General features: G+C 44.2%; 1 protein-coding gene across 1 annotated transcript in view; it reads right to left on the bottom strand.

Moving 5' to 3' along the window:
* PDE6B (phosphodiesterase 6B) overlaps positions 1 to 15,117 on the bottom strand; it is a 38,027-nt gene extending 22,910 nt beyond the window's left edge. Inside the window, exons 1-11 of the mRNA XM_065405932.1 lie at positions 14,695 to 15,117; positions 11,530 to 11,682; positions 10,581 to 10,670; positions 9,267 to 9,407; positions 6,689 to 6,763; positions 6,541 to 6,605; positions 4,809 to 4,875; positions 4,579 to 4,626; positions 4,241 to 4,390; positions 2,008 to 2,151; positions 656 to 721 (exon numbers count right to left, since the gene is read on the bottom strand). Of these exons, the coding sequence (XP_065262004.1) occupies positions 656 to 721; positions 2,008 to 2,151; positions 4,241 to 4,390; positions 4,579 to 4,626; positions 4,809 to 4,875; positions 6,541 to 6,605; positions 6,689 to 6,763; positions 9,267 to 9,407; positions 10,581 to 10,670; positions 11,530 to 11,682; positions 14,695 to 15,117 (1,422 nt within the window). The remainder of the gene's footprint in view (positions 1 to 655; positions 722 to 2,007; positions 2,152 to 4,240; positions 4,391 to 4,578; positions 4,627 to 4,808; positions 4,876 to 6,540; positions 6,606 to 6,688; positions 6,764 to 9,266; positions 9,408 to 10,580; positions 10,671 to 11,529; positions 11,683 to 14,694) is intronic.
* Between the last annotated feature and the right edge of the window lie 3,694 nt (positions 15,118 to 18,811).

Here is an 18,811-nt window from a genome sequence, read left to right as displayed (position 1 = left end):
TGGGGGGTAATAGGACCCTATATAAGAAAAAGACCCCAAAATTGGGACTGTCCCTATAAAATCGGGACATCTGGTTACCCTAGTTGTCTCAAAAATGCCACCAGATTATTGCTGCTGCATTCTTTCAGATTACTCAGAGATCAGTACTGTAACATGCTCTTTAGGTAACAATAAAGGCAAAAGTGCTTCTTCCAGCGACAGTCCATTTTGGTTTCTCTGCTGGGATTTAGCAGAATCGCTCTGCCTCCCCAAGTGGATTTCATGTGTCAGAGTCGAAAATGGTCCTGGACTGGTGAAGGAGGCCAGTGGCGGCCCTAGGTCTGTATTGGCTCTGGGTAGCGAAATGAGTGGAGGATCCTAGCGGTTGAGCTGGTTCTCAGTAGGGGCTCAGTTGTGCTGGTTAGGTAATGCCTTGTGCCAGGGGTAGTGCAAAGCAGCTTGTTCCCAAGAGCTTTGGAAGGCATGCCCTCTAATGATACTATCCTAGGCTACGCCACATGCCTGGGAAGGAGGGAGTTCTGTTCTTTCTGATGGGAGGTCACCAGATACCATGCTGAGGGGTGTCACTATAAGAACCTGGATAGTGTTCTCCTACTTCTGCCAAACAAATTCTTATTTGCCTTTACAGTCAAGTCAATGGTGCATGGGCACTCACCAGTAGTACTGTCAATTGAGCTTCTTCACATTCCATTGGTTCTTTCCCCAGCCTCTCTCGTGTTGGCTACAGAGATCACGTACATGTTAATTTTACCAGCAACTCCACAATCAGCACTAAAACTGCATACGTTTGGGGTGGTATCTAGTCCAACTTCCAAACACATGTTCTCTTCTGAACCTTACTTACATTTCTGATCTTAAGGGGCAGTTCTGACTTATAAAGTGACTCTGACAGGGGTGGGGGTGGGTTCCCATATGCAGGGCATCTCTCTGATCATAGAATCATAGAATATCAGGGTTGGAAGGGACCTCAGGAGGTCATCTAGTCCAACCCCCTGCTCAAAGCAGGACCAATCACCAGACAGATCTTTGCTCCAGATCCCTAAATGGCCCCCTCAAGGATTGAACTCACAACCCTGGGTTTAGCAGGCTAATGCTCAAACCACTGAGCTATCCCTCCCCCCATTGCTCCATTGTCAAGTGGAAAAACTGTTTGTCCTCCAAACTCACTCTGGGGACTGACACTCAAGCTGGGTTCTCTGTCTCAAGCATCATCACAAGGAGTAGAGGTCCTGTAGGCTCAGCTACGCCCATTCAACGTCACTGTCATCAGACTGTGCTTTTGGTGAAATCTGTGGAAACCCAGCTATGGCTACTGGAGTTGCACAGATGTAGTGAGGACTTGATTTGTCCTGCAAAGCTGCTTACCCCTGATAATGCCCAAGAAGGAAAGAACCCATCTTAACTCTCAGAGCCTATAGTGAGTTTGCAGGGCTAGCACTGAAATACATTTTTAATACTAAGCAATGACCATTTGCTTTTCCTTAGCTAAGGTCTTGCCACCCTGCCCAACCATTATCCACCTGGCAGCTGCCCTCGCACCCCAGAGGTGACTGCATCTCAATGGTAAAGTGTACCTGTACGTATGAAGCTTGTTTAAAATTAATTGCAGAAGTTCTTCAGCAATGCAATTCTTTCTGGTCAGCTCTGGTTGAGCTGAAGCATTACCACCGTCAAGGCACATATCACGAGCCATCTCTCTGTGCAGGCCTTAGGTAAGTGGAGCTCTGGAAGCTCCCAGGAAGTAGCTACGTGGATCTGTCCCTATTGAAGGTGGTATCACAGCTCTGACAAGGGTGGGGCAGGAGAGAATATGGCCCATTTACTAGGAGGTTGATGGGCCACTACATAATGGAAGCTCACTCTGTGGTGATGGGTGCCTTAGAAATGCATGTAGTAAAATACAACACTTTGGAACAAAACATGCTACATAAATGCAAGGTCTCTCAGGTGCAGTTGCTATTTAAGCATGCACCGCTTGTACGCTGATTATAAACTGAAAAGCAGTACCAGGATTTCCTGAATTTCATCCTTATCACACTTCACATGGTACAGCACCATGTCCTGAGCAATGTCCTTGCGATTCTCCAGCTTGTTTATCTTATCGTAAGTATCCGTGTTGAGGACAGACCAGCCCAGGAACTGGGTCAAAGACTTAAAAAAAGAAAAGAAACCATGAAACAGGGGAACCCTCCTTAAGCACATTAAAGTATCTCATTGATTGCTATTGGTTTCTTTCTAGGGAAAACATCCTCATAGTCTAACACATCTTATTACCAATAGGTTTATAGATGGATGTGAACAAAATGCCCTGTCTCCCAGAGCTTACAGCAAAACACAGCACACTCTGGCTTAGTATATATGGCCCAAAACCTTTAAATAGCCAGTCAGGTGTTTTTAGTCTGAGACTGAAACTGACATTCTGCCATTAAATGCATTGGCTTCCAAGTTGCTCTCTGACAAATGAGAACCTTTCCCCTTGCTGAAGTAGTAACAGAGGGCCTGTTCTTGCAAACTCTGAGTGAGAACTGCTTGCTTGAGTGAGTAATACCTTGCTAGCCTTTGTGACTAATCGTGTGAGTAATGATTACTTGTGAGTAAGGGTTACAGGATCAAGCTTAAAACTTTAACGGTAACATGCATGTGTTCTCTAGGGAGACATTAGCACCGCAAGACGAGTCATTCAGCAGAGATACTGGGACACAGACTGAGGACCTAACAGGTTGTTTAACAAAGTTACGTCTAGACGTTACTGGAACTATGTTTCTCTCTTGACTTCCCTTTTGTTATGATTGTCTAAACAGCCAAAGGCCTCATCCTTTAGGGGAACAATCGTTACACTGGTTGGCTGGAAATAAATCAACAGGCCTCCGTATAAAGACCTCCTTGAAACTGTGCTCTGCCCCCCGAAACTGAGGCAGCTGCATAGGCACTCTGCAGCTGCCCAAAGAGCCGTTTACTCTCAGGATACACTCAACTCCTTAGCTGAGATGTCTGGCCAGGCTGCACAATGTGTCTGTACTGCAGAGGGTCAAGGGGCCAGGATTTGGCCCCCAATCGAAAGTGAATCCGGTGTGGAGAGGGATTGGTGATAACACTATGCAGCTGGGAAAGGGAAATACTGAGAACTGTGAGAACAAGACTGGGCGCTTCACGATTTGGACAAGGATGCAAAAATATTCACTGCCTTCTTGGTCTCTGGTTCAGATCTGTGCCATGCTGCTAGGGTACGTCTACATTACAATAAAACACCCATTCCTGGCCCATGACAGCCGAGCAGGGAGCGTCCCGGAGCCCAGGCTCCAGCCCAAGCCCAAACATCTGCATTGCAATTGTGTAGCCCCGCAGTGCAAGCCCAAGTCAGCTAACACAGGCCAGCTGCACATGTCTTATTATAGTGTAGACATACCCCAAGTGACCCAAAGACTTTTGCCTTCAGCTGTTCAATGGCTTATGTGAAATGAATTGGTCATCTGTCTACTTCCTAGTTAACATAACACTTAAATCTTTCAAGAATAAATCTCCTTGCCATAAAACAGCCAAGAGCTGGCTATAGAGAAAGGAATAAAGCTAGCAGCATGATTTCCCCCCAACTCTTAACAACAGTGGTTCAAGTTACACCTGCTGTAGGTAGATGCAATTACTGACCTCAGTGGAATTATGACTGCTCAAGCTAGCGGTGGATTTGGCCTATTTTATGAAATCACGTTAGAGGTGCCCTCCAGCCCCCTTCAACTTAAGTATTACATTTTTCGCTGTAAATATCGACGGTGATGCGAGTCTTGGGCAGGCTTCTGTTTAATGCCTGCCATCATAAGAATGCCTAAACCAGAGTTGGGTGTGAAACACATGTTTCTGCCGTAGTTTCAGTGTGTCAACATTCTCCATTCCATAGTATCTTCTGCAGCTCATGTAAATTATTGGATTGCCTAGATGCTGATATTGCAAATGATCTTGCTAGTTCTGTTTGACTGTACAGGATCTAGATCTTGAAAATGCTTGTCAGGTGTTGTACCATTCCTTTCAGAAGCTGGGCATGTCACCATTAAATCTGCAATTGCCTAAAATCTCTCTATGAATCAATTTCTTAGACCTAGAGCTACTGAGTTACACCTCCACAATCAAAGAAAATATTGGGGGCTGCAAAACATTGGAGACCACATGTACTGCTAAGAATTATTGGTCTTAGGCAGGGTTCCCATTTAACACCTAAGCTACTTTCGGAGCTGGTAAGCACTTGTACCTCCATGAGAGTCTCATCCTGTTCATCAAATGGCTTCCCGTCTTTTCTGTTGTAAAATGTGGCAACACCAACAATTTCTTCTTTTTTATTTACTATTGGCATAGATAATACATTTTTGATAGTCCATCCTGAGTCATCTACAGGACCTTCCTTGAAGCAACAGCAAGCAGAAAGATGTTGAATATATAAAATGTATTTTCTAAATGCATCAGTGCTTTTCTTAAGTGAACTCAGTAATGCAACAAGTTACAGGAATTTGTATGTATAAAAAAATTAATTTATATTACATTTATTTTAACAATTCTGTTTTTTAACAGCTATGACAGCTTTCACAGTACCTGAAATTTAAACATCTCATCTGCAGCAGCATTCATAATGTTGCAGATCTAGAAGATCATAAAAATATTTCGTTTTACAAACGGGTAGCATAAAGTTCCATAAACTCCTTTCTAAAATACTCAATTTTAAATCTAGTTAAAGCAGCTAAATTGATAAGTCTTCCATAGTTGAAAGTAAACATTAATTTGACTTTCTGAAACCCTCAATGAAGCTCTCGTCAAATACTTACAAAGCCACTTTCCGCTACATACGTTGGGAGTCCAGTAGCAAGTGCCCAGTGATCTGCTGTGGGATTTCTGAATGAAACAAAAGTGTGTGTATAATAAAAATTAAAGATGGAGATTACACATATTTCCTGGAGATTTTTGTAGAGCTGGAACATATCTGGTTAATCATGCAGCACGCACATACACGGCTAGGGTGACCACATGTCCTGATTTTATAGGGACAGTCCCGATTTTTGGGTCTTTTTCTTATATAGGCTCCTATTACCCCCCACCCCCATCCCGATTTTTCACATTTGCTGTCTGGTCACCCTATACACGGCTAATCCTTAGTCAGCCAGGTAGTCCTGTTGATTTCAAAGGATCTTCTTGTGTGAACAAGGATTACTCACATGAGTTAAAATTCATAGGATCAGACTCTCATTATCAACAGATGGGGCAATAGATGAGTTAGAGGATTCAAAGCGTTCAGTATTGCATGGCGTATTCCAATCAGTTCCCAGTTTTTCATCTTGAGTGTAACTAGAGATGAAATAGGACTGGGAGTGTATTTAATGGTTCTAAATTTCAATATGCGAAAGAAAAAAAGAAAGAAAGAAAGAAAAATGGGGCAGTGGGAAGAAGGGAAATGTAACAGATCTAATCTTGCAGAGCCTTGTGGAAGAGCTCACCATCAAAATTAAACAGATACAAAGCAATAGATGACCAAGAGGTAGTCAAGACTTACAGCCCTAGATTTTTTTAAAACTAGGCTAGGTGACATACTCCCTGTTGCACATTGGTGCACTAGCATTGTGTGCTCTGACTAAGGAGGGATTTGCACAAGGAGAGGCAGCTATCTTGAAGAACTGAGAGTGCGGGGACATGCCATGTGTAGGGGACTGCATGGAGGAGGGCAGAGACCAAAGTGGAAGGAGGCAACCCAGGGCTGATAAGGCAGGCAGCATGGTACACGGGCAGGCATCTCAAAGGGTGGCGTGCAGTCAATGAGGGCAGCTATAAGGGGAATTATGAGAGGGAAAACAAACATTTTATGTGAAGTGGGTGGCTAGGCGATGCTAGTGATGGTTTCAGGGAAGGGACTGACCTGGTTCAAACTAGGAGAGGCATTTCTCGGCAGCAATAATTTGGAGGGTGAGGAAAGTTCGCAGGGCAAGCTAAAGCAGGAGGCTGTTACAGGCATCAAGTCAAGAGATGACAAAGGCCGACATGAAAGATCTCATGGCAAGAATAGAGGATGGTTTCTAGACGTGTCAAAGCAACAGGAATTACTGTGCCTGAATGTAGGGCATGGGAGGAAGAGGCATGAAAGTTGGCTTTGAGGCGGAGCCTATGCGACAGGGAGGACAGAGGACCCGGCAGTGAATGAGAAAGGCAGGAGAGAGGACGTTTGAATGGGAGGATTGGACAGCTGTTGATGCAGGATTGGGCAGAAGGGGCTAGGAATGGAAAGGTGGACTTGTGTATCTACAGAAGTGGTGACTTTACCTATGAGTGGGTGCTACCACAGTGATACAGTGGCCTGCTTGTTACATTCTAATCTGAATTCCTGATAAATAGAAGCAACCAACAAATACTGATACGTGTTTAACCCTACAATTCCATGTTCCATTGTTCCTTCAGCTGTTTATTAGCTCATGGGAGACCTTCATTTTCAGATACATATCCTATCAGTCAGTGCTACACAGAGGCAATGGAAATAGCTCTAGACATGGTACTAAAGCTTCGCTTACTCACGGGATAACTTTAATATCTTCCTTTCCGTGTAGGATATAATCGACGACTTTGTAAAAGACTATTTCCTACAAAGAAAAAAATCCTGGTTCAAGCTTGTGGTGAGAGTAAACAGTTGGGGGATGGGGAGGATACTAGGTCATCCACTTACTCTGCCATCTGGAGTCCGGGGCCCGGAATAAGGTGGAACTTCACCCATTAGAACTGGCCATAAGTCGAAAAATTCCTGTTTTAAAAAAAACCCCAAAACTTTTAATTTTAATACATATAAATAAGTGTACCTGTGGTAGGATATAGAAACAGGCGGGGTTCTACTACCGGTATTATAATTTGCCATGCACCTCTACGATGCTCTCTAAATTAAACCAAAACTTACATTAAAAACATTAATGTTGCCAATTCAAGCAATTGGCAACATTTGCTCAGATGTTAGGAAAATGCCAGAGTTAAGGTAACCTGGGAAACTTTAATTTGGCCCCCTTGTACATATGCATTAGACAGTATGTGATGTGATGAGACTGTCTCATTTCCACAGGACCCCTCTCAGTCAGTGCACAGGATGGATGGTGCTCACTTAATGAGCAATTATTCAATATTTTGTTTTCTCCTCCTTGTTCAGTGTATGGCCCCAGGCCTCCTGTGCCGAACACTACTCAAACCCTCTTCTGAAGGCAGAATTATTAATTTCCTCCCAGGCTTTTCTATGGTTCTCATCACAATAGTATCTGAGTGCTTCACATACAGCAATGCCTGTGAGCTGAGGGGGGATATTATCCACACAGTAGAGATGGGGAACCAAGGTACAGAGATTAACGTAATTTGGGTGCCCAGCTGAAGATGCCTAGGATCTGATTTTTCAGAGTACGTCGCATCATGGAGCACTTCATGTGTTCACAGCACAACTCCTGTTGGCTGCAGTTGCAGCTGTGAGTACTCAGCACTTCTGCAAATCTGACACAAGGACCTCAAGTCAAGCACCCAGAAAATGCGAAACACGCAATTAGTGACCATCTGTGAAAAGCATGATGCAAGTGATTTGCCCAACCTCACACAGGAATTCTGTAGCAGAGGCAGGAAGAGAATCCAATTTCCCAGAGACGCGTTCAGCTGAAGTAGCCATCCTTTGTCTTCCTGCAAACCCCTGCCTCATTCACTACGCATCTTCCAAATTCTGCAACCAGCCAGGCCAGGGGTCCTACAGACAGCAGCTTCCTTCCCCACACAACCCTGATTCACCCCCGGAGCAGATCCATCCTGTGCACTGAATGAGGCAGGGGTCATTTGGAGATAAGTTTGTGATCATATAATTAAAGAGTGTATCCTCATGCATATGCACAAGGGAATTTAATTAAAGTTCATTCTGGCACTTCCTGTCTTTGGAGTACTTGACTTGGTAACCTTGCTGGCATTTCAGTGTAGTTCATGTAATTGCCTAGGTTTTTAAAAAGCAAACTGAAAAAAACAAACTTCATCAGGTAGCATCACGTTGCTATTGAACCACTTTGGAGCCAAGGTGGGACTCTAGATCCACGGCACAAACCCCTGCCACTTCAGCAAATGGAGCAACTGACGGAGGAGAACAACCTACTATCGCTGGGCGGACCAGTGCTAGAGGGGGATGGGACCCTTTGCCTTGGGTTTTCAGAGATATTTGCTGACAGCAGGAATGGTGAGACTCTGGGATCTTAGGTTCCATTCCAGGCTCTGGAGAGAGTGTTGTCTAGAGGTTGGACCCTTCTGCCCCATGCCCGTCAACATCTTTGTCCTGTCTCCTTGTCCCTGTCCCTACTCCCCATGACTTGGAGTCCCTTCCCCAACTCCCAGTCACAGTTTCTACCCCCTCCCGCATTAGGTTCTTAGGGGGCTAGAGGGGCATTTTTTGCATTATACTTTCCGTTCAGATAATCATGATCCAGAACTGATTTGTATTTTCACGGTGTGACCAAATGCACCCCTGTACTCACACCCCACCCACTCAGAATAATCTTTGTCCAAAATAGGCCTTGTAAGGTATCATTTGAAAACTAATAACGTGCTGGTCAATAATATCAGGGTAGAACATATGTAGCAACATAATATGTAAAGTTATGAATTTCCACCCAAATTACGTTGGTGGCGCATGTTCAAACCCATCTTGCCCCAAGTAGGCAGAACTGGTTGAGCAGATCTTAAACAAAGGACAAGTTGATGCCTCTAGCCAGGTGTCATCACCTCTGATGGGCCATCACCTATGAAGTGGCCATTCTTTGGCAAGGAAGGGGGCCAGGAACAAACAGCTCCGCAGACAAGACCTATAGCTGGACTGTCCAGGAGAGGGCTGGAGAGTGCTAAACACGGGTTTGGGGGGAAAATCCAGGACTGTGTTGGGGTCACCCTGCAAGTAAGAACCAAGGCTGGTGGAAGCCAGAGGCTGGCTGGTGTGTGCTGACAGGCTGCTGGGGTCAGAGCTTCTGGACCAGGGCTGTGGTTACACACAGACACTCAGGGTTTGACCAGCATGCTGACAGGCTGTCTGTGAGCCACCCAAGCTGGAAGCTATAACAACAAAGCATTGTGAGGCGCCCCAGGTTGCAGGGCAGGGGTGATACTGCTCCCCACTGGTCTGGACTGTACCCTGGAATTCCATACACTGTTAAGACAAAAGTTAATGCCAGAAATTGCCCAATTCACATTTAGCAGCAACCTAAAGACCCTTGCTGTGTTATCTTGCCATACACACGAATGCTTACCTTCTGTTTGGTCCTATCCAGAAGGCCCACTGAATATCTATCACAGTTCAAATATGCTCTCACTGTGTAAAAAGCTTTGTGGAACTGCCTCTCGATGTCCGTCAGCTCCTCAAATACCTTATTAGCGGACCACAACAGCACCTGAAGAATAAAACCAATTCTGTAGACCGCTCCGTCTGGAAAGCTAACGATACTTGAGACAATATGTGACTAATATTTAGATATCACAGATTCCTAGAAATGCAACAGTACAGTATTTTAGAGTCTGCTAACTCTGCTTGTTCCAGCTCGGTTAGTAGGGTGCGACCTTTTTCATTGACTTCATTGGGAGCAGCGTTAAGCCAACATTCAGCATTTTGTAAAATCCCACGTTCGAGCTGTGTAATGCAGAATTGAATAGTCCGAAATTGAAGAAATCACCTACTGTTTTAAAATTCACTTAGCAGTGGCAATTGTCTGTTCTGTAAGTAAAATATTTATTACATCCCCCAAACTATATATTAAACTAACATTAAGGTTGCAAAGTTTTCAATTAGAAGCTGGGAATGCTTGAATTAATGTTACCTGGACATCCGTAATTTGGCATATACACAAGGAGGTCAAATTAGGGTTGCACAGGCAATGTTAATTCTAGCATTTTCAAACTTGAAGACTTTTGCAACCTTAAAGTTCTTTTAGGCTAGGAAGTTGCATCCCCAAAATAACTCTTACTCAAAAATCAAAACCCAAGTTCCATCAGGTGGGGATGACTTTGCCTATAGTAGCGCAGCTATTTGCTGACAGTAGAGGAGTGTAGAGACGCACGATTCCTGGGTTCAGTTGCAGGTTTTGAAAGGGACTATACTAGGCTATATTCCCCTCCGCCCTTCTCTATTCTTCCTCCCCTGCTCCTATCAACCCCCACTGCTACAGCTAAACCTCCAGTATTAATGCATATTAGTTAATCATTAACTGCATAACTTAGCATTACTAAGTAATTCAGTTTCTTAGTAATTATGTGTAATTAACATTTTTGTTCAGCTGAATTAAAGAGCAAGTAATGCTAATACTGAGTAATCTCATCAATAAGAATTACTAATAGAATGGACAAATGGTTCTACCACTCAGAAAAACGAATCCCTAATTCTGCCCTCAGCTGTGCACTCAGACACTTGTACCCATGTGGAGCCTAGTGAATCTGAGAGGATGGCTAGGCTGGGGCCTTTATCCCTATTTCTCCAGTCAATGAGATATTCAGCCTGGTTGATGGTACAGGAGAAATAGCTCTGAACCTAGACAATGAAACAGTTACTGGGATCTGCCTCTTTATCTTACCTGGCCTCTTCGAGTCTCACAATTGTGAAGATAACTCAAATGATAAATTTTCAGGTTTAAGGAGGCAAAATTCAGATACTTCAGGAAAAGCTGAAATGGAAAACAGTCAGTGTTGAGTTGAACCAAACAGTGGCCCTGGGGGTACTGGATTTCATAGCACCACTGCAACTACGTTAGTCTGTCGCTCAAACTCACACCAACCAACCCGTGTCAATACTTTGCTTTGTGCTGATATAAGGGGAGCAGTGTGACTTGCCCTGGTAATTTATGGAGGTAAGCTGTACCCATGTAAGCCCATTTTACAACACAGCAGTGTCGACAGCAGTGGTTGTCAAGCTTGTTTCATTTGCAGACCCCAAACAAATTTTGAATGTGGACATTCAACCAGTGGTCCGCGGATCCCTACTATAGAAGTTTTAGACTGAAAAGTGACTGAACAGAATTCAGTTATAAATGTTGCACATGCTTGACACAGTGTGAGAAAGAACGCTAAACTGTGGGCTTCTGAGGTAATGACAACACTTACAGGTTTAGACCTGTAGGTGGGGCTATACACATGCTTTTGATTGATCAGAAAAACAGAATGCCTTTTCTGGGGTCTGAAACTTTATTTTCATAGTCACCTTTCACAGATCCCTAAACATAGTCTGTGGGCCCCCAGGGGTCCCCAGACCACATGTTGAAAACCACTGGTCTACAGTAAGGGAATTGGCACCAGTGTAGCTATGCTATTGCAAACAACCCTAGTCTAGATGAGCCTATATATTATGCATAGTAAGATTAGGGTGACCAGATGTCCTGATTTTATAGGGACAGTCCCGATATTTGGGGATTTTTCTTATATAGGTGCCTATTACAGTCCTGATTTTTCATACTTGCTATCTGGTCACCCCAAGTAAGATACATGCACGATAGAAACTGACCTACACTGGATCTTTTGGACACTTACACTTTCATCAGAGCTGGTGAAGAACGGGGCATGCATCTTATTAATGGCCATGATCACAGCAACTAGATCTTTGCCATTCGTGATGGGAGTTGCAAGGATGTTCCTTGTAGTGTATTGGGTGAGTTCATCAACAAATCTGCTGAACTGAGTGCACTGTTTAAAAGAGGGGAAAATGAAAAACAAAGCACAGTCCAAAATGTGAGCAGTCTTAAAGCCAGAGAATCTCCTCGGTGAAGCCACCTAAAGGAAGCTTGGCCTAAAGTATATTTTGAGGCATAGGGAATAGCGTCACGTTAACAAGAATAGAGGTGGTTGAACATGCATTCAGAGTTTATTAAACTCCAATGTTTATTTTCCTACAGTTGTCATGTAACTTGTTTTGGAAAGACCTCACACATTTGAGAGATTTTAGCAGTGTTCCCTATCTGAAAGACTAAGGACCAGGAAATTCTCTCCAGAAAAACTCGTAAGTTGCAATCATGGTAGGTTCATTTTGACTCCAGTTTTAGTCTCCTTCCACCTGACCCACCCCACCTTGCCCCCCAAGCTGCTGAGTACCCACAGCTCCCAGGTGCGGGTTTGTGATCTCCTTTGTCATTTGGACAACCTCCCTGTGAGAACCCCTTTACGTGTCTGTGGTCGACTTGCTCCCAGGAGCAGAAGGGTTAAGGAGTGCTATGCCCCCTTCCCTGGGTGCATGTGGGCAGGGTGGGGACTGAGCTGAGCCTTCACTCCACTGCCACCGTGTGCTGGCCGGAAAAGCCAAGCTGCTGAAGACGGGGAAGTGCTGCTGTTTATAACCCGGCAGTAACTTAGTTACTACCCTCTGGGGAGCAGAGAATTGTGTGTTGGAATGAAGCAGCATCGTGCTGGGCTCTCATAAATATGGGGCCAGCTTGTGTGCCAAGAAAAGAAGCTATTCAGACAGCCCAGGATCACCAGAGCGCTCTGCCAAGCCCCATAAAGGCCACACCCAGTTCCACCTCTGGAACATGGTGGCTGGGGTGTGTGTGCTGGGAGTGGATAGCACAGAGTTGGCTCTGCATCACCCAGGGATTCTACCGGAGGGGAATCCCCAGCTGCCCCTAGAGGGCAGCCCTAAGTCCCCTTGGCACTGCTCCAGCAGCAGTGCGCAGGAATACTCTATATGCATGTCACTGTCTCCCAGCGTCTAAAGCAGAGATACTCAGCCAGAGGCTCGCGAGCCACAAGTGGCTCTTTCATGTGTCTCCTGCGGCTCTTTGCAGCACGTGATATTAAACCACCGTGTGATTTAAGTATTAACCAATCTAAGTTATTAACCAATCAGGAGGCTTTTACAATATCGTTAACCAATTGTAGTTGATAAAATAATAATACTTGGTCAGTCATTTTGCTATGAGAATAAGTACATATATAAAAACAATATTTCCCCTGTCATACTGTTTACATTGAATATTTAGTACCGTAGTAAATGAAACAATGAATTCACACTACTGTGGCTCTCTTGGGTAATGTTGATCGCTAATTTTGGCTCCTGAACCACTGAGGTCTGGGTATCACTGGTCTAAAATAAAACTGTCTTCTGGACAAAGAAAGGATGCTGGCACGAAGGGATGCTGGGGGGGAGAAGAGATGGAAAAACGTTATGAAGAGCTAGCTAATGAGATAGCATCTTTTGTTGGAGCTGTGGCCCCCAGTCATCTAGACCAGTGTTTCTCAACGACCGGTCTGTGGACCGGCGCCAGTCCCTGAGATCTCCCTGAAACAGTTCAGGAAGGCAGCAAGCGGGTCCCTGGTATCAAAAAGCATGAGAAATACTGATCTAAACAACCTTCTTGAGTCCTCCCAGCCTACCCTGTGCTACCAGGTAGATAGATGGCATCTCTGCCTGTTGTGTCTACCTCCTTTGGCTGACCTGGTGGCTCTCTCAGCAATGCACTGTAGTTAGGACTCAAAGCAGGAGCCTTGAAGCCCAAATTGTTTCAATAGGCTGCAGTCTGCATTGTAAGCAGCAGTGCCCTACACAAACATACTACGCCCATGCATCGACCCCTACGCTGGCCTCCCACACGATGCTCTTCACCCTCCATGACCAGGACCTACCATGGGTGCACACATTGGGTACAAGGAATGACAATAGTTAAGGTGAAACTTGCCAGAAATGGAGCTTTCTCAGAGGACTCCCTGCTCTGAAACGCAGAATAGAGAATGATGGCAAATGTGACTGTTAACATATTACTTTCCTCTGATTCGCTCTTAGTGCAGTGAATGGTTACAAAAAAAACCCCAGCACTTAACATGCTATCCTGTAAGACAGGGAAACTTTGCTAAGGCATTTGGATACCAGAGTGATGCGCTTCGGCTGACTGGATAGACAGATGGCCGAGTTGTTATGAGAGAACTATATATGAAGTAATCCCAGCTATCATATTTGGGTCACATGGATTATAACTCAGATTAGCCTGCTTCAGTTTGGATTCAGATGCTTCAACTAGGGTATATAATGGTCATATATGAATATATAAGGCTATAAAAATAAAACTCCTTGGCTACAGGTCCCTTAAGAATAGTGAGATGTGTGAGCAAAGTTTATATCTCACTGCTTCTGATGAGAGTTCACATATCAGTGTTAAGGATGGCTCAAATCCTTGGCTCACAAAAATATCTCTGAAGAGCAGTAGCCTGCACTGGATGGTAGAAACTTGAGCCAGAAAAAATTCCTGGGGTGGTAAAATATTTCTGGACTCTCTCTAAGGGCTTGCAGTTTCAGTGCAGTGCCTCAGGGTGTAGTCAACGCAGGGTTAGACAGTAGCAAGTGTCTGAGTTGCTGCTCTAAAATGACTTTTTTTTTTTTTTTTTACTAGGTGAGTTTTCCATTTTGAGCCAATATAAAATGTGACACAAGGCATTGTTCTCAGAGCGCACTAACAGTCTGACAACTCCATTATTCATTTATACCTGTGAAATATTTCACACAATACATTGGAAAGTTTTTTTTAAAAAAGGTAACCATCCCAACCATGTCTTTGGTTTCCAGCCTTACCGTTGGTACAGTAAATGAGACTTCTACTGCACTGATTTCTCTTACGCCTCTTCATCATTTTCCTTAACTCTACAAGCCCTGATAGAAAGTCTAGTTCTTATGAATCTTCCATTAACGGAGCAAACCAATGGAAAACCTACCTCATTGACATCCTTGATGTTCATAGTTCTCTTGGTTTGAGCAACATGCCCCACGATGCCCATGTCCAAAGGATAGACAATTTCACAATCTGGCGCCACCAAGCATTCCTCCAGCGTGCTGTCTTTCTCGATATTGAAAAGCCTGGTAGCTAGCTCTGGTGTGCCGTTCCTTTGCCTGTACATAAAAAGGCTGCAGCGGTCTGCGTGGATGAGACAGCTGATTCTTCTTAAAGTCTTGAAAACAACCTTCTCCATGTTAATGCTTTCCTGCATGTCTTGGATCAACTCAAAAAGTATCTCGCTCTCCTCTGATGTCTGATTGCTGCTCAGTGGCTCTGGTCTCAGTTTCTTATCAAAGTATTGCTTGGCAAAAGCAGGGTTACCATCGAGAAACTTCTCCACATCATCTTCCTTGATACTCATGGTGAACCTCTTAGATTCCCAGATCTTGGGATATGTTATCCCAGGAATACTGTCTGTCTGAAAAGTGTTCCTCCTTCCGGTGTGCTCCCCAAACAAGGAGATCTAATGCTCTGCAACGCTGCCCCTGGGATGGCCAGGGGTTGAGGACACTTTTGAAGAGTGAATGTCATTAGGAAAGTTATTCCTTAATAGTGTTGAAGGTGAGTCCGTGGGAGGACAGGTCTTAAGCAAACAGATTAAATGACCCATACTAAATCTGCAGGTCAATTTTTTCCCTTTACCTTACATGTTTTTAGAATATTTAAGAACACCCTCACTTTTCCCTGGATGGCACAGATGTATCCATCTTCCTGAAATGGTTATGTTGGTTTTTCTCTTTCTGGTAGACCTCTCTAACACTGAAATAAGCTCTTTAGATTCTAATTAAATATACACTGCTCAGGTCTAATCCCTAGCTAACAAGGTGCATATCTTATTATTCCTGTGCTCGTAGAAGATCTGAGAGAAACAGACTTCAGTGAACGTTAAATCTGTCAGTGAATCTGTTTAGCTTGAATATAAAAGGCTTGGCATAACATGTTGACAAGACCCCTATGTTTACTGGCCACTGTCTTTTTTTTCCTCTACTAAGGTTAGAGATAAGTGATCCTAAAAACAACTGGAGGTTTGATTCTGATCAGATAAGAGCCTGGATGCGCTCGCAAATTGGATCCCAACTACACCAGCCATTTGTCACTGAAAGTGAGTGGCAAATTGGGCCAACTATTTTTGTAGGAAACACAGGCCGTTCTGCTGCTGGCTGAGACAGAAATGACTCCATGAACAGCCTTTCTTGTGGTGCTTCGGCACTTGCATGTCTGTTCCTGGCCACACCCAATTTACCCTCTCAAATGTTCACAAATGCTCCAGTCCAGATTGGGCTTGAGTTCGGTAGCAAAACAGTTAACTTATCCAAAATGCTCTGTCCATTCCCAATCAGTACTCGGTCCAAGCAAAATGAGCATCTTTGCAGATGTTCTATGGGGGCTGTAGCCCAACTTTCTGGGTACCATAATTGTGTATTTGTTGCCGCTTGGAGGGGGAAAAAATCACAAGGATCTTTAGCTCATGATACAACCTTTTGGAGGAAAAAGGTTGACCCCTTCATGCTGTCAACTTTCAGTGATCCATCTGCGAAGGTAAACAAATTCCTTTATGCTGGCTAGACATACAAATAGGTGCCATAGTTTGTTACCCTCTTGAAATACTGTGGGAGAAGTAGTACAGTGTGCTCTTGAAAGTATTAACAAGGTAGAAACCTATATAGTTTTGAGTCTGGCAACCTCCTGTACTCATGCAATTATTGTTCAGTATGTGTACTTATATTGTTGTCGTCACCATGGTACCTGAGCAGCTTCCAGTAGTGCATCAAGTGATGTGACCAACATCTGTCACGTGTAAGTGCATTCTCTCACCCTCTCCCAAAGAGGAAAGTTGTGTTTACAGTGCAGTGTTTTCTGTTTTAAGGAGGATGTGGTTTGTGGGATTCTCTTAAAATGTCTCTCCATTGGACAAGGCAAGATGAAGAAGTGTGCCTTGCACTGGGAGTGGAAAGGGAAGCTTGTGATGGTCCTTATTTCCTGAAGGAGTCTGTTCCACAGTCTCGCACTAGCCTTGAGAACTTCCTCTCCTCCATAGAGGACTCTCTCCCTTTTATTGTTGAGTTGCATTGTGCTTGAGGAGCACAGCTCTCAAACACAGTCCTTGCCTCAAGCTCCAGAATGATCTTTTAGATTTGCCAGGCCGAGCCCACTGAGTGCCTTGAAAGTAAGCATTGAGACCTTGAACTTGACTTGGTATTCTGTGAGAAACCAGTGTAGGGGGTGGAGGACAGGTCTGACGTGCTTGCAGTAGCCAGTGTTGCTGAGATGTGCTGCAGCATTCTGTACTAGTAAGAGTTTCGTAAGTGATGAAGGCTTCATACCCAGGTATATCACGCTGCTGTAGTCCAGCTGAGAGGTGACAAAGGTGTGAATAGCTGAGGCCAGGTCATCCTCCACCAGGATGGGATGCAATCTACTAGCCAACTGGAGATGGTAACATCTAACATTGCTGCTGTATGAGACCTTAGTGACAGAGGAATTCAGGAGCATTCCTAAACCTCAGACTGCTTTCCTCTGCCCACTAGCATCACCTCTGCCTTGCTTGGGTTCAGCTTCAGCCAGCTGATCTTCATGTACTGGTCTTGTCCAAGCACTGAGCGGTAGCGGTATTAGCAGTGTTTGTGATGAAGCCTATGTAGAGCTGTGTAATCTGCATGTTGATAGGCTTGTGGATCTTCGTCTCTTACGAAATCAGAGGTGCTGGTTTTCTTCTACAGCAATAGTCTAGCAGCTGCACTACTACTAAGCCAGTAGTGTAGAGCAGGCTTTATAACATAGGAAAGGTGACTGAGCCCTGTCTACACTAGGACTCGCATCATCATTGCCATGTGTGCAGCTGCCTTGTTAATGACAATGGATGTAATATGGGTAGGACAGATCTTGAATTGGAACCTATATTAAATGGGGAGCCACTACAGAGAGTGGAGAACCAGAGTGACATGCTCACAATGGCCTCTTGCTGAACAGGAGGACCACCATGTTTTGGAGCAGTTGGAGCATTTCACGTTGTGCGGTATCATTTTTATAGGAGCTGAACTACACAAGCCTGGATGCTATGACTGCATGGTTACTTCAGCTAGGTGTCTGCCAGATGGAGCCAAATCTTTCAGCCAGTTAGAAAGGGAAACTTTTTAATTTTTTGTTGCCATGACTATTTGCATACAGTGGTACCAAGGAATCAAAAAGATCCAAAGGCTGTAGACCAGCTTAATTTGAGGTCAAATGCTATCCCCAGTGGGGAATGTCACAGAAAGCAAGTTAATCAAAGCACTCCTCTTTTCCTACCAACGTCCGCTCGGTCCTGCCTGGTTCAGCTTTAGCCTGGCGCTCTTAAGACCGGTGCCAGTTTTAGCTGGACATTGAGAAGGCTACGTCCTTCTCAATGTCTAATGTGCTGTTAGATTTAAACTAAAGTAAAGTTAGAGCTTGGTTTATTCAGGCGGGCTGTTGTTTCATCGCCCCTCCTAAGGGTTTCACTTAAACGTTTGACTTGCTCTCTTTGGATGTCAGAGGGTAAATAAGTCTGTAGGCCGAGTGGTGAGTGTGAGCAAGATACATGGACAAATGGAAATATTTTATCCAGCGAATCTTTGTTACTTATTAAATCAATGATATTGATCTTGACTCTCTTGAGACTCTGGATTTTCTTCTCTTCAAAGATCATAAAATCAAACATGAGGGACAGAGAAACTCTTGCCGTAAGAAATAGTTTTGATATTGGGATTCTCAGCTTGCATATATTAAGACGACATTTAGCAATGGAATTGATTCTGTTGTGTTTGTACAGTGCCTGGTTCACTACTGAGGCTTCTAGGTATGACTGCAATACCACTAATAAATGAAGTAGGGATACTGAAATTTCCATTAGAAACTCAATCCAATTGGCATTCCAACAGGATTTCATTATGGGCGCCCTGGCTGAGATGTGTCTGGGCCAGACACAATGTAAAGTGTTTTGTCTTGTGTGACTTCTCTAATACTTTCTATTGGCTACTGTGTGTTAAACTTTATGCAGCTTGTCCTTAAAACAAAGCAACCTATACCGTGTGTGT

This window comes from Emys orbicularis, chromosome 6, assembly GCF_028017835.1.
Source record: "Emys orbicularis isolate rEmyOrb1 chromosome 6, rEmyOrb1.hap1, whole genome shotgun sequence".
NCBI lineage: Eukaryota > Metazoa > Chordata > Testudines > Emydidae > Emys > Emys orbicularis.
This window is presented reverse-complemented; position numbering and strand designations above follow the sequence as displayed.